This window comes from Vigna umbellata, chromosome 4 (assembly GCF_029865625.1).
Source record: "Vigna umbellata cultivar VRB3 chromosome 4, Vumbellata_1.0, whole genome shotgun sequence".
Classification (NCBI taxonomy): Eukaryota; Viridiplantae; Streptophyta; class Magnoliopsida; order Fabales; family Fabaceae; genus Vigna; species Vigna umbellata.
In genome coordinates, this window is record NC_142168.1 from 43,512,409 (window position 1) to 43,527,466 (window position 15,058).

The 15,058-nt window shown below is 37.9% G+C and overlaps 1 protein-coding gene and 1 pseudogene across 1 annotated transcript; both read left to right on the plus strand.

Moving 5' to 3' along the window:
* The first annotated feature begins 2,212 nt into the window (after positions 1–2,212).
* On the plus strand, positions 2,213–9,964 carry LOC148200297 (uncharacterized). The gene is made up of 2 exons (XM_088113553.1): positions 2,213–3,045; positions 3,156–9,964. The coding sequence occupies exon 2, from the start codon at positions 4,938–4,940 to the stop codon at positions 6,543–6,545; it is 1,608 nt and encodes a 535-aa protein (XP_087969679.1). The 5' UTR covers positions 2,213–3,045; positions 3,156–4,937; the 3' UTR covers positions 6,546–9,964.
* Positions 9,965–10,721: 757 nt separating this feature from the next.
* On the plus strand, positions 10,722–12,066 carry LOC124843931 (DEAD-box ATP-dependent RNA helicase 36-like; annotated as a pseudogene).
* Positions 12,067–15,058: the final 2,992 nt, after the last annotated feature.

Consider the following 15,058-nt stretch of genomic DNA (forward strand, 5'->3'; position numbering starts at 1 on the left):
CTCCTACCTTTTAAAAAAGTTCAGTAAGGTCCCATATTTTGTTAAAAAATGTTCAACATGGTTCTTTTGGCTTACAACGTTAAAAACATAACGGTGCAATTGGCACCCTGGCCAAAACTAAATGGCCTATGCACTTTGATGAATACGTGACAATGTGAAGTGAATTGGCCAATCTGTTGTCAAAGAACTCATGATGTTTTTGGAAGTGGACCCATTAAAGGATATCAAAAAGAAACTAGACAAACTTTATATGGTATTGATCCTTAGTGCCCTACATCCCGATTTTGATCATCTCAGAGATCAACTTCTAATTAGTCATGAGGTTCCTTCCATGGAAACATTGACCACTCGCCTTCTACGTGTCCCGGTACCTCAAACTCAAGAAGTGCATGAACTCGTGGAACCATCTGTCATGGTTGCCACACGAGGAAGATGAGGACGTGGAACTAGAGGAGGAGGACGAGGAGGTTGGGGACGTCCTCAATGCACATACTGTAAAAGGATGGGTCACACTCAAGAGAATTGCTACTCCTTACATGGTTTCCCTTCCAAAATCGCCAGTATTTCAAAGACTGAAACTTCCACTTCAAAGACTGAAACTTCCAATTCTATGTTTTCTGAGGATGAATATCGAGAGTATTTAAGGTTAAAGTCTAACAACTTAGCACAACCATCTCAATCTCCCAGTACATCAACACCCTGCGTTTCTCAAATACTTCTTAGGCATTGAAGTAGCGCAATCAAAAGATGGAGTTGTAATCTTCCAAAGGAAGTATGCTCTTGATATATTACAACAAACAGGCATGATTGATTGTAGACCGGTAGAGAGTCCCATGGACCCAAACCAGAAATTAAGAACATAAGAAGGTGAATTATTCTTCGATCTAGAGAGGTATAGGAGGCTGGTTGGAAAATTGATTTATCTCACTATTACAAGGTCAGGCTCCATGTGTTGACCATTGCAATGCTCTCATTCGCATTCTAAGGTATGTAAAGAAGGCTCCCAGGCAAGGATTGTTATATGAAGATAAAGGAAGCATTCAGGTCTCTGGGTATTGTGATGCAGATTGGGCAGGTTCACCTATTGATAGATGGTCTACTACAGGTTATTGTGTTCGTCTAGGAGGAAACATTATTTCATGGAAAAGTAAGAAACAAAATATAGTAGCTCGACCAACCGTTGAAGCCGAGTATAGGGCAATGACATCCCTAACATGTGAACTTATATAGGTGAAACAACTGCTTCAAGAGGTTAAATTTTGTGACATCCATATTATGAAGATGTATTGTGAAAATCAAGTTGCTCTCCACATTGCATCAAATCCAGTGTTTCACGAGAGGACTAAACATATAGAAATTGATTATCATTTTTTTCGTGAAAAGTAGTTGACTAAAGAAATATGCACTGAGTTTATTGGGTCAAACGATCAACTTGCAGATGTATTGACCAAGTCATTAAGGGGTCCTCAGATTCAGTTTATTTGTTCAAAGCTTAGTACATACAATTTGTATGCTCGAGCTTGAGGGGGAATGTTAGTATATTTATCGTATTTTATCATGATTATATTGTGTCAAGGGTTATCCTATTTATCATGATTATATGTGTCTAGAATTACCCTATTTATCATGATTATATTGTGTCTAGGGTTATCCTATTTATCATGTAAGAGGGATCAATTAAGCCCTCTACAATTATTTTACAATTTAATTCTCAAGTGATATACTCCTCTGATTTAAATATATGTCATAAGTTCTATTATTTTTAAGTATAAATTCATTATTGTAAATTTTTAAATATAAAGATGTACAATAATTCATTTTCAATAATGTTTTGCTATTTATTTTATATTTTATATGTGATGCATCTACTTCAATTTTTTAATAAATAAAATGATTTATTGCCTTGATGAACCTTTTTACAATCATTATTCATTTAATAAAATTATGTGATATTTTATTTTATAATTGATTAAATTGATGATTTTTAGAAATCCTAAACTTATCTCATCTGTTCTTGATATTTAATGGGTTATTTCTAAACCCAATGAAATTGGATTCCCAATTTTATCAATAAAACTTATTCTCCTATTCTCCCTTAATATATATATATATATATATATATATATATATATATATATATATATATATATATTTTGATGATTGAACACTTATAATAAATGAGAAGTAAATTTTTAATATTAAAAATTGATGAACCAATATTTTCCTCACTTCACTTAGTTTAATGTGCTAGAATTAGTCGGGGAATTATGCTTAAACGTCCGGTATTTTCCTGTTTTTCCTAATTGTGCTTAATTTGATCGGAAATTCTTATTTTAACTAATTTGAATTATCTGAGCTTATTGTTTTGCATTATTAATTATGGGAAAATTTTGGATAACTTTTTGGGACATTAGAAAGCTAAATGAGAAATGGAAATTGAGCCAATGCATCTTAGCCATTTTTATTTTCGCTGGCTGCCGCGTGAATGTTGTGTCAACTTGTGTGTCTTCGTTTGAGTTCAATTCTTATCCGTTTTCCATGCAATTTTTTTTCATAGTTTCGTCTGGATGTCTATTTTAACATATAGTTTTTACTTTGTTCAAATTCATTCTGTGCTGTTCCCAGTATTTATTTTACTCTCATATGTCAGTCCAGTGATTACTGCTGTTTGTGTCAACTTGTGTGTCTTCGTTTGAGTTCAATTCTTATCCGTTTTCCATGCAATTTTTTTTCATAGTTTCGTATGGATGTCTATTTTCACGTATAGTTTTTATTTTGTTCAAATTCGTTCTGTGTTGTTCCCAGTATTTTTTTTACTCCCCTATGTCATTCCAATGCTTGCTGTTTGAGTGATTTCTAATCTGTTGCATTGTTTGCTTGTTGTTTAGTAATTGTGGTGGCTGGAATTGATCATTGGATGATGCTAAGACCTCCCAACACTCTTAACCAAGTCCTTTAATTCTTGAATTTTAAGAAGCAAAATGGAAAGAAGCAATTGTTTGAATGATGATGAAGTGGCACACACTCATGAAAACTGTCCAAGAGGTTTTTTAAATCATTTTTGGATGGACTTTTCATTTTGGAAAGTGCACATTAAATTGGAGAGACTTCACGGTCATGAGAAGATACTACCACATTGGCTTTAAATTATGTAGGTATGTAAGATGCTTGGAGGGCCCCATACTTACTTTTGCACGTAAGTAAATTATCCAAGCAAATGGAAAAAGCTTATAGAACATTCAACTTTTTAGCTGGACAACACATTGCGGGGCCACCACATTTTCTCTTAAAAGTGGTTTCTAAGTTCTTGGAGAGAAGGAATACGTTTTGGAGGGAGCAACACGTTCATTTTGGAGAGGTGTCACGGCCCAGCACAGGAGCAGTCCTGCAAAAAGGCACGCATCCAGAAAACAGGGGGTGTCCAAAGAAGTCCAACAAGCCTTCACGGTCCAGCAGAAGCAAGTGTGTGCTTGGAGAGAATGAGAGGTGCATAAGCAGAAGATTCCACGGTCCAGCAGAGGTGGTCACAGGAGAGAGTTGGAGGAATTAAAAAGAGCAGCCGCCACCCTTGAAAGTATCATCATCTTCACTTAGAAAAAGAGGCACGGAAGAAATGAAGAGCTGACGGGTTGGTGATGAGGGAATGGAAGAAGTATGTTTAAGCACATTGGAGAGAAGCAGACAACTCAACTTTACTTGTCACGCTGATTCATGGAAAGGAGCAAATTTGTGGCTGCCACGTCCTTGAGGGAGTGACGCATCTAGGGCTCTTGGTTGAAGAAAAGTTCATTTTTCTTTAGGGAGATGTCACGTCCAAAGGGCTGGAAAAGCAGCACACACACTGTGATGGTTTCATTTGGAGCAGCTGGCTCATTTCATTTTTATCTCTATTGTTCAAGCATTTATTTTTTTCCAAGTGCTGTTCGGTGATGGATATGCATGGTAGCAATCAGCAAATCTTGTTTCGGCTCATGAGTTGCATTTTACAGCGTTATGCATCTTACCCTTTAACTTACTCGTTGCAATTTTCACATTATTTATACTGTTCACACTTTTTATTTACTTTTTAGTTGTTCCGTGATGGATGTGTTTCCTCCAGATGATTACAATGTGCATTTCCTTTGTTAGCTGAATGTTGCAATTTAATAGCATTGGATGAGTTTCTTTACTTACCTGTTGCATTAAATCGGTGTTTTCAAGTTAACGCAAGCTGGGTTTTTAATTTGCTTACAAATAGAACCATTTAGTTTATTGTTTCCGTTCACTATGTTGTCCATTTTGTTCGGTTTAATTTTCTTCCTGCATTTCCAATTTCCTCACTTGCTTTAAAGATCGTTCGGTCTCGATGTAGAACCGTTCAGTCATCTCTAGGACCGTTCGGTCTTCATGCTTTGTTCGTTTATTTCAGTGTTTTTAATTATATTCGGTTGTGTTTAATTCCCAGTTTTAATTTAGTTCGTTTCTAATCACAAAAACATTTTCACAAAACCCCCCCACTACGTGTTTGACCTAAGACTCGAACCACATTTGGTCCTTGAGAGACGACCTAGGAGTCACTTCCTAGCACTATACTGCATTCTTTTATGCACAACTTTTGTGGGAGGTGCGACCCTCTCATCAAAATGGCGCCGTTGCCGGGGACCAACGGTTCGGTCTTAGGTCTTTTTGTTGTGTCAGTGTGTGTTGTGTTTTGTCTTGTGTTGCGTGATGTGTTTTAGGATGTTTAGTTAGTCTTGTTTGGGTTTACTTCTTTTATCGATTTTTGTGTTTTTAGATTTTTATCATTTTTGTATTTTGTGCATTTAGTTGTTGTTTCTGGAAGTTTCAAATTATGTAAATAATGGTTTTCTCCATGTTATGTTTCTATATGTTTGGTTTAATCTTTGTTTGAAGTGGAAGTCCAGGTTTGAGACAGGTTTTGCACTACAATAGAGGAGATGACAGATTCTCAAGACTGGATATATGATCTGATCCAGAGTCTTCCCAAATTCCATGGGTTGGCACATGAAGATCCATACAGGCACCTCAAGGAGTTTTGTTTGGTGTGTTTGTCGATGAGGCCTCCTGGTGTTTCAAAGGAGACAGTGTTGACGAAAGTGTTTCCAATGTCCCTTCAAGGTGCAGCAAGAGACTGGTTCATATGCCAGTATCCTTTTGATAGTTGGCAGGAAACACAACAGAGATTCCTCAACAAGTTCTTTCCAGCAGCAAAGGTAAGCAACATTAGGAGGGAGATCACTACCATTGAGCAATTTCAAGAAGAAAGCCTGGCAGATTATTGGGGGAGGTTTAACAGGCTCTGCACAGCCTGTCCAAACCACCAAATTTCAGAGCATTTGCTCTTGATTTACTTTTATGAAGGGCTCCTGGACAATGAAAGGATATTAGTGGATGTAGCTGCTGGTGGATCTTTGATGGACAGAACTCCAACAGAGGCAAAGAAGTTGCTTTGCAAGCTGGCGGGTCAAAATCCAAGTGAGGTAGTAAAGGAAAAACCTGAGCAGGTTTACTGTAAACTTGAAATCCCTACTCATGTATCTGAGGTTCAAGTAAATATTAATGCTTTTGAATTGGTAAAACTTGAACCATTTAAGCCTGTTCTGGATTCTGATATTGATACACATGTGCACACTCATGTTGTGGATTCATTATTCCCTGTAGAGCACATTGACATACTTGATGTTCACTATCCTTGCACTGACCTTGATTTAAATGATAGCCTTAAGGATGCAGCTGATGACTTGGAGATTGGTAAGAAAATTTTCAATGAGCAAAAACAGGTTTATTCTGAACTTGAGATTCCAAACACTTTACCTGATTTGCTTATACATTCAAATGCCTGTGATTTGATGCACACTGATTCTATAGGATTCATGACTGATACTGATACAGATTTGATTGACCATTCTAAAATTTTTGATTCAGTATCAGCCATTGAACCCATTGGTCTAAAGGTTGTTTTGAATGGACATGATTGTCGTGATGAAATTTTGAATGATAATAGCCTTGAACTGACCTTTGATTCTGTTGATGATGCATCTATCAATATTGATTTTGAGGTAGAAACTGTGCAATCTGATAACTCTATAGAGTTAGGACTGAACTTTGATCTGACACAGTTCTCTGAGAACTTTGAATGTGATTGTGAATCTGGTTCTTGCCCGATTTGTATTGAAATTGATTATGTGTTACAGATAGATTCTAAGCGTATAACAGATGCTATTAATTGTGAGTTTGATGACCATGCTGCAGAATTAAATGAGAATACAGATGCTGACATTAAGGAAATCATGATTAATGAAGGAGAGTGTACTGCTACTTCTTTGATTGAGCCAGAGATCTCCATTCCGATGTCACACACTGAACAACTGCCAGTGGAAGGAAAGCTACTGATGGAAGAGTTTGCTGGGAGAAGAAAGAAGAAACATCTCGTCTTGGATGATATGGCGGTACTGATGAAGTTGGTCCTCCTCAAAACTCGTTTGCTGAATCCTGTGGTGGAAGACATCTCCCTGAAAGTCCAAAATTGGCAACTGCCACCATGATCAGGGGAGTTTCCTTTCTCTCTTCTCCCCCTTTCCCTACTTTTATTGCACTTGTCCATGATCTGTTGACTGTTTTGATTTTCGATCTTATGCTTATGACACATTGAGGGCACTGTGTAGTTTAAGTGTGGTCTATTGGGGGAGATTCTGATTTTAATTTTCTTCGTTAGTTTTTGTTTTCTTGGTTAAATTTTTTCTTTTCTAGGTTATTTTTGTCGTGTCTGGTGTACAGTTTTACATGTTTCTCTTGATTTCTGGACTTTGTTTAGGTTGTAGATGTATCTTTCACTTCATTGATACACTGATATGTTGGATTCCTTGCTTTTCTTTGCTTGGAAGATGATCATGATGTTTGAGAGTTGAATTGATTGTGACACAAATGCCCTGTGTGAGAATTTGAGCCACTTGATGTTCTTTCTTGTGTGTGATATGTCTCTTGATTGCTTGCACATATGCCTTGGCTTGACTCTTGTTGATAATTCTTGATTGATATGCATGTTTGGAAGTGATAAAGGCAGTTTTGTTTTTGAGCATCTCTAGCCAAATAAGCCTACCGTGTTCTAAACCTTTGATAACGCCTTTTGAGCCTATACTTTCCTCATTTCTTTGTTTTGAAGCTCATACACTACCCCTAAGTGAAAAACCATGATTACCTTAACCTTAAATTTTGGAGCTTTGGAAGTGTTTTGGGAACAAGTGTGGTCTCCTTGGGGATTCTTATGAGTTGGCTAGTTGGTTCCTCTTCTTGTTTTGTTTTTGTAAATATACGTGTATCTTGTCTTTTACAGTTCTGTTTTGAAAAAAAAAAAAAAAAAAAAAGAGAGAGCAGAAAAACAGTAAAAAAAAATGAAAAAAAATTGTGAATAATTGTGAATAATGGAGTCAAGAAGAGGATTGAATTAGAGGTCTGGGTGTGAGTTGATTGTGTTTACACTTGTTCCCCATTGCTCCTCTATTTCTCTTGGCTTATAGCTTCTCATCCATATTATATCCTCCCTTGTCCTTGGCCCCATTACAACCATGAAAAGACCTTTTGATTTGAACATGCATATGTTTTGAGTGTTGATATTAGAGGCTTGCCAAGTCTGTTTGTGTTTGCTTTCTCGAGTGCATTGAGTTGACATTGCTTATCTTAGACACTTGAGAGAAACACTGATAGTGCATCTGTGAGGTTTTGTTACTTTTGATTCACCTCTTGAGCTGATTGATCATTTTGCCATGCTTGGAAGTGCTTGGATGATTTCATGAGTATATGCTTTCTTTGATTTTGTTTTGGATATTGTCTACTTCTTTTCTTGGTCCAGATTTCTTGAGAAGTGTGTAATTCTGTTCTTGTCCTAGTTAGTGTTTGTTTTCGGTGTGCTGAGTTTGTGTCACTTCCCTGATGTCCTTTGAACTATTCCCTGATTTGCGTCTTGATTTTGCCCAGGAGTGCAAAAGACTAAGTGTGGTCTATTTTGATGAACCAATATTTTCCTCACTTCACTTAGTTTAATGTGCTAGAATTAGTCGGGGAATTATGCTTAAACGTCCGGTATTTTCCTGTTTTTCCTAATTGTGCTTAATTTGATCGGAAATTCTTATTTTAACTAATTTGAATTATCTGAGCTTATTGTTTTGCATTATTAATTATGGGAAAATTTTGGATAACTTTTTGGGACATTAGAAAGCTAAATGAGAAATGGAAATTGAGCCAATGCATCTTAGCCATTTTTATTTTCGCTGGCTGCCGCGTGAATGTTGTGTCAACTTGTGTGTCTTCGTTTGAGTTCAATTCTTATCCGTTTTCCATGCAATTTTTTTTCATAGTTTCGTCTGGATGTCTATTTTAACATATAGTTTTTACTTTGTTCAAATTCATTCTGTGCTGTTCCCAGTATTTATTTTACTCTCATATGTCAGTCCAGTGATTACTGCTGTTTGTGTCAACTTGTTGTCTTCGTTTGAGTTCAATTCTTATCCGTTTTCCATGCAATTTTTTTTCATAGTTTCGTATGGATGTCTATTTTCACGTATAGTTTTTATTTTGTTCAAATTCGTTCTGTGTTGTTCCCAGTATTTTTTTTACTCCCCTATGTCATTCCAATGCTTGCTGTTTGAGTGATTTCTAATCTGTTGCATTGTTTGCTTGTTGTTTAGTAATTGTGGTGGCTGGAATTGATCATTGGATGATGCTAAGACCTCCCAACACTCTTAACCAAGTCCTTTAATTCTTGAATTTTAAGAAGCAAAATGGAAAGAAGCAATTGTTTGAATGATGATGAAGTGGCACACACTCATGAAAACTGTCCAAGAGGTTTTTTAAATCATTTTTGGATGGACTTTTCATTTTGGAAAGTGCACATTAAATTGGAGAGACTTCACGGTCATGAGAAGATACTACCACATTGGCTTTAAATTATGTAGGTATGTAAGATGCTTGGAGGGCCCCATACTTACTTTTGCACGTAAGTAAATTATCCAAGCAAATGGAAAAAGCTTATAGAACATTCAACTTTTTAGCTGGACAACACATTGCGGGGCCACCACATTTTCTCTTAAAAGTGGTTTCTAAGTTCTTGGAGAGAAGGAATACGTTTTGGAGGGAGCAACACGTTCATTTTGGAGAGGTGTCACGGCCCAGCACAGGAGCAGTCCTGCAAAAAGGCACGCATCCAGAAAACAGGGGGTGTCCAAAGAAGTCCAACAAGCCTTCACGGTCCAGCAGAAGCAAGTGTGTGCTTGGAGAGAATGAGAGGTGCATAAGCAGAAGATTCCACGGTCCAGCAGAGGTGGTCACAGGAGAGAGTTGGAGGAATTAAAAAGAGCAGCCGCCACCCTTGAAAGTATCATCATCTTCACTTAGAAAAAGAGGCACGGAAGAAATGAAGAGCTGACGGGTTGGTGATGAGGGAATGGAAGAAGTATGTTTAAGCACATTGGAGAGAAGCAGACAACTCAACTTTACTTGTCACGCTGATTCATGGAAAGGAGCAAATTTGTGGCTGCCACGTCCTTGAGGGAGTGACGCATCTAGGGCTCTTGGTTGAAGAAAAGTTCATTTTTCTTTAGGGAGATGTCACGTCCAAAGGGCTGGAAAAGCAGCACACACACTGTGATGGTTTCATTTGGAGCAGCTGGCTCATTTCATTTTTATCTCTATTGTTCAAGCATTTATTTTTTTCCAAGTGCTGTTCGGTGATGGATATGCATGGTAGCAATCAGCAAATCTTGTTTCGGCTCATGAGTTGCATTTTACAGCGTTATGCATCTTACCCTTTAACTTACTCGTTGCAATTTTCACATTATTTATACTGTTCACACTTTTTATTTACTTTTTAGTTGTTCCGTGATGGATGTGTTTCCTCCAGATGATTACAATGTGCATTTCCTTTGTTAGCTGAATGTTGCAATTTAATAGCATTGGATGAGTTTCTTTACTTACCTGTTGCATTAAATCGGTGTTTTCAAGTTAACGCAAGCTGGGTTTTTAATTTGCTTACAAATAGAACCATTTAGTTTATTGTTTCCGTTCACTATGTTGTCCATTTTGTTCGGTTTAATTTTCTTCCTGCATTTCCAATTTCCTCACTTGCTTTAAAGATCGTTCGGTCTCGATGTAGAACCGTTCAGTCATCTCTAGGACCGTTCGGTCTTCATGCTTTGTTCGTTTATTTCAGTGTTTTTAATTATATTCGGTTGTGTTTAATTCCCAGTTTTAATTTAGTTCGTTTCTAATCACAAAAACATTTTCACAAAACCCCCCCACTACGTGTTTGACCTAAGACTCGAACCACATTTGGTCCTTGAGAGACGACCTAGGAGTCACTTCCTAGCACTATACTGCATTCTTTTATGCACAACTTTTGTGGGAGGTGCGACCCTCTCATCAAAAATACATAATGATAATAATAAATTGTGAATGAAAAGACAAAACATAATTATTTTTGAATTAAAAAAATTACAATAATAAAGTGATTTTAATTTAAAAAATATATGTAAGCATTGAAATTATTCTTGTGTGAAGATCACAAAGTGCTTCTTTACAATCCGAACAATAAAAAAAAACCTTTGTATATGGAGAGAAATTGATACCTTTGAAATCAAATATAATTTGTAAAGTTTTTAAATGGTATTGTATTTCGTCTACTTTTAACAAAAATTCCTTCTGAAATTAGGGTTTTGGGTATAGACAGAATGAAGTGTTCGCACAGAGGCAATCGCGACGGCGTCGGCGACGACGTGGGAGGTGGGAAAAATAAAGCAAGTGAGCAAGTAGAACGCCACCACTCTCATGGTCACACGCTCCCAGTTCCTCAAACTCAAGAATCACATCAACGGTAGGTAACATTATTACTCACTCTTTAATCTCTTCAATTCACATACAACTCTAAATTCAATTTTTCATCCCTAATTAACTAACCCTACATGAACCCTAGCTCCGTCGCAAACGGCCGCGAAGTCCTCGACGAAGCCGCGACATACGGCAAGATGTTCGATGACCTCGGCCTGGCGGAGTGGGTCGTTAATACGTGTCGGGAGCTCGGAATGCGGATGCCACGACACGTGCAGCAGCGTTGCATACCGCCTATGCTAGAGGGTCGGCACGTGCTTGGCATCGACGAGACTGGGAGCGGAAAAACGGCGGCCTTCGTTCTTCCGATCCTACATCAACTCGCTGAGCACCCCTTCGGGGTTTTCACAATCGTAGTGACGGCCACGCGCGAACTGGCGTTCCAGCTAGCAGAGCAGTTCCGCGCTCTAGGCTCTGTCGTGCACCTCCGCATCACGGTTGTGGTAGGCGGCATGGATATGCTCAAGCAGGCGAAGGATTTGGTTGCGAGGCCACACCTGTCATTGCCACACCTGGGAGAATCCACGCCCTTCTCCGTGATAACCCTGATATTTCTTCTGTTTTCTCCATAACCAAGGTTCGGTGTTGTTCTGGTTTTCAATTTATAGGTCCAAAAGTAGATTTAAAACCAAAACTTCAAACAAAATTAATCTCTTTTGGCCACATTTAAACTTAGTTTTAATATATGCATTTTTTTTCTTTAGGGTTGCGCATTGAGCGTTCGAATATATGAACCGTTTAATGAAAGATTTGTTTCTACTATTACTTTTAATCTAACGCACAACTTTGTGTTGGAACTCATTAAATGGATTTAGGGTTCATAAACCCTAATTATTCCTCCCGTTTTCTCCTGAAACAAGGTAATGAATGTCCTGATTTAAAGCAGATTTAGATAAGCATTTTAATTATACTCTTTTACCTGTGGTATTGTTCATAATTATATGAATGAATATTTGACTTATGCTTATGCAGTTTCTTGTCTTGGATGAAGCAGATCGAGTTTTGGATGCTTGTTTTCAGGAGGAATTGAAATTTATCTTTCAGTGCTTACCTGAAAATCGACAAAATCTGGTCTTTTCTACGACAACTACAAGTAATCTGCAAAAGTTGCAAGAACATTACCAAGATAAGATGTATGTCTACAAGGCATATGAAGGTTTTAAAACAGTTGAATCACTTAAGCAATAGGGGATATTTACAATCCTGTCATCGCGCCACTTTCAACATATGTAAAATATCGATATAAAAAGCCTTTTTATAAAATATTATATCAGAGCGGGTTGATCCCGCTCTGGTTTCTGTCTCGTAATATCTGTTCAACGCCACACTCCGTCGTCGCCCGCCAACGTCGTCCGCCGCCGATGACCGTTCGACCACCGCCGTCGTCATCAGCCATTGTCCGTCGTCCGCTGTCGCCGGCCACCGTCATCCATCGCTATCATAGTTTCGTTCGTCTAAACGCTTAGAGTTTTCTTGTTCCTCGCTCGTACTATTCGTCTTCTTCAGAAATGGCGTTTGGTAGTATTGTTTCCTTCTCTGGAAGTCCATGAATTACCTCCGATAAGCTAAATGGAAAACATTATCTACCATGGTCTGCTGCCGTTGAAATGTGGTTCCTTGGCCAAGGGCATTATGACCACCTTGAGCGAGATGGAAGCCATGTGCCTACTGAAAAAGCTGATAAGTGGAAATAAGCAGATTTCCAATTGTGTGCCCTGTTATGGCAATCAGTGGAACCCAAACTTCTTGTATCTTTGAGGGCTTTCAAAACTTGTCACTCCTTTTGGAAGAAAGCCCAAAGCATTTATGCCAACGATATTCAACGTTTCTATGACACTACGAACAAGCTTGCATCTCTTAAAATGGCAGACCATGATATGGTATCCTTCATGGCTGAAGCCCAATATACTGTCGAAGAACTCAGGATGTTTTTGGAAGTGGACCCATTAGAAAATATCAAAAAGAAACTAGACAAATTTTATATGGTATTGATCCTCTGTGCCCTACATCCCGATTTTGATCATCTCAAAGATCAACTTCTAACTAGTCATGAGGTCCCCTCCATGGAAACATTGACCACTCGCCTTCTGCGTGTCTCGGTACCTCAAACTCAAGAAGCGCATGAACTAGTGGAACCATCTGTCATGGTTGCCACACGAGGAAGAGGAGGACGTGGCACTAGAGGAGGAGGACGAGGAGGTCGGGGACGTCCTCAATGCACATACTGTAAAAGGATGGGTCACACTCAAGAGAATTTCTACTCCTTACAAGGTTTCCCTTCCAAAACCGCCAATATTTCGAAGACAGAAAATTCCACTTCGAAGACTGAAACGTCCACTTCTATGTTTTCTGAGGATGAATATCAAGAGTATTTAAGCTTAAAGTCTAACAGCTTAGCACAACCATCTCAATCTCCCAATACATCAATATCCTGCGATTCTTAAATACTTCTTAGGCATTGAAGTAGCGCAATCAAAAGATGGAGTTGGAATCTCCCAAAGGAAGTATGTTCTTGATATATTACAACAAACAGGCATGATTGATTGTAGACCGGTAGACAGTCCCATGGACCCAAACCAGAAATTAAGGACAGAAGAAGGTGAATTATTCTTCGATCTTGAGAGGTATAGGAGGCTAGTTGGAAAATTGATTTATCTCACTATTACAAGGCCAGATCTATCCTTTGCAGTTGGAGTGGTTAGTAAGTTCATGCAGGCTCCATGTGTTCACCATTGGAATTGTTATATGAAGATAAAGGAAGCATTCAGGTCTCTGGGTATTGTGATGTAGGACAATGACACCACTAACATGTGAACTTATATGGGTGAAACAATTCCTTCAAGAGGTTAAATTTTGTGACATCCATACGATGAAGATGTATTGTGACAATCAAGCTGCTCTCCACATTGCATCAAATCCAGTGTTTCACGAGAGGACTAAACGTATAGAAATTGATTATCCTTTTGTTCGTGAAAAGTTGTTGACTAAAGAAATATGCACTGAGTTTATTGGGTCAAACGACCAACTCGGAGATGTATTGACCAAGTCATTAAGGGGTCCTCGAATTGAGTTTATTTGTTCCAAGTTTGGTACATACAATTTATATGCTCTAGCTTGAGGAGGAGTGTTACTATATTTATCCTATTTTATCATGATTATATTGTGTTAAGGGTTACCCTATTTATCATGATTATATTGTGTCTAGAATTATCCTATTTATCATGATTATATTGTGTCTAGGGTTACCCTATTTATCATGTGTAAGAGGGATCAATTAAGCCCTATAGAATTATTTTACAGTTTAATTCTCAAGTTATATATTCCTCTAATTTAAATATACGTCATAAGATCTATTATTTTTAAGTATAAAATCATTATTGTAAATTTTTAAATATAAAGATATAAAATAATTCATTTTGAATTATGTCAGGCCTCGTAATTATACACTAAAACCCCACCTGTTAAATCGCATTTAATGCGCCCAAACCCTGTTCAGATTGCATTAAAAACGCACCCAAACTTTGCCCACGGACGCCAGGTGTCGTTAAACAAGAATCTGGAATCAGTTAGTGGAATACAAGTGGCAGCAGGAGAATGGACGCTCGTCCTACGTGGGAAGGGAAAATGATTTTTCCAGAAAACCCTCTTCCCACTCTTCTGCATGCTTCTTCTCCTTCCCCAAAATTCTGACTTTCCAATTCTCTACCTTCTCTCTAGAAAACCTCCATCTTCTTTCTACCGTAACTCACTTTCCTTTTCTCCGATCAAATTTCAGAGACCGTAGAAGAGATCCCGACGTCCTAAGCTTTCCATTAAACCGAACAAGTTGAAGTTTTAAAGCTGGTAAGTTTCTTCCCTTAGTCGTTCGTTCTTAGGTTTCATGCAAAACCAAACCTGGTTACCTGCATTCACTCTGTCTGAATCAAATTTGATTCTGTAAATTGTTTTAGTTCACAAGAGTTGAGTGATCTGAGGATAGAAGTGGTAGTTAGGCGAATCCAGAATACACGTTAGGACGTTCGTTCACGAATCCAGGTAAGGGAAGCTTATTAAGTTTAATTCTTGTGTATGTGTTGTGTTGTATGACGTTATGTGAGTTTATGAAGTATGAAATCTATATTATTGGATCTTTTGTATATGATTTTGATTATGAATTGATGCATGAGAATTATGAAATGGA

What these genes read in the sequence shown, in the direction of transcription:
- LOC148200297 (XM_088113553.1), top strand. Translation starts at nt 4,938, where the DNA reads ATGACAGATTCTCAAGACTGGATATATGATCTGATCCAGAGTCTTCCC.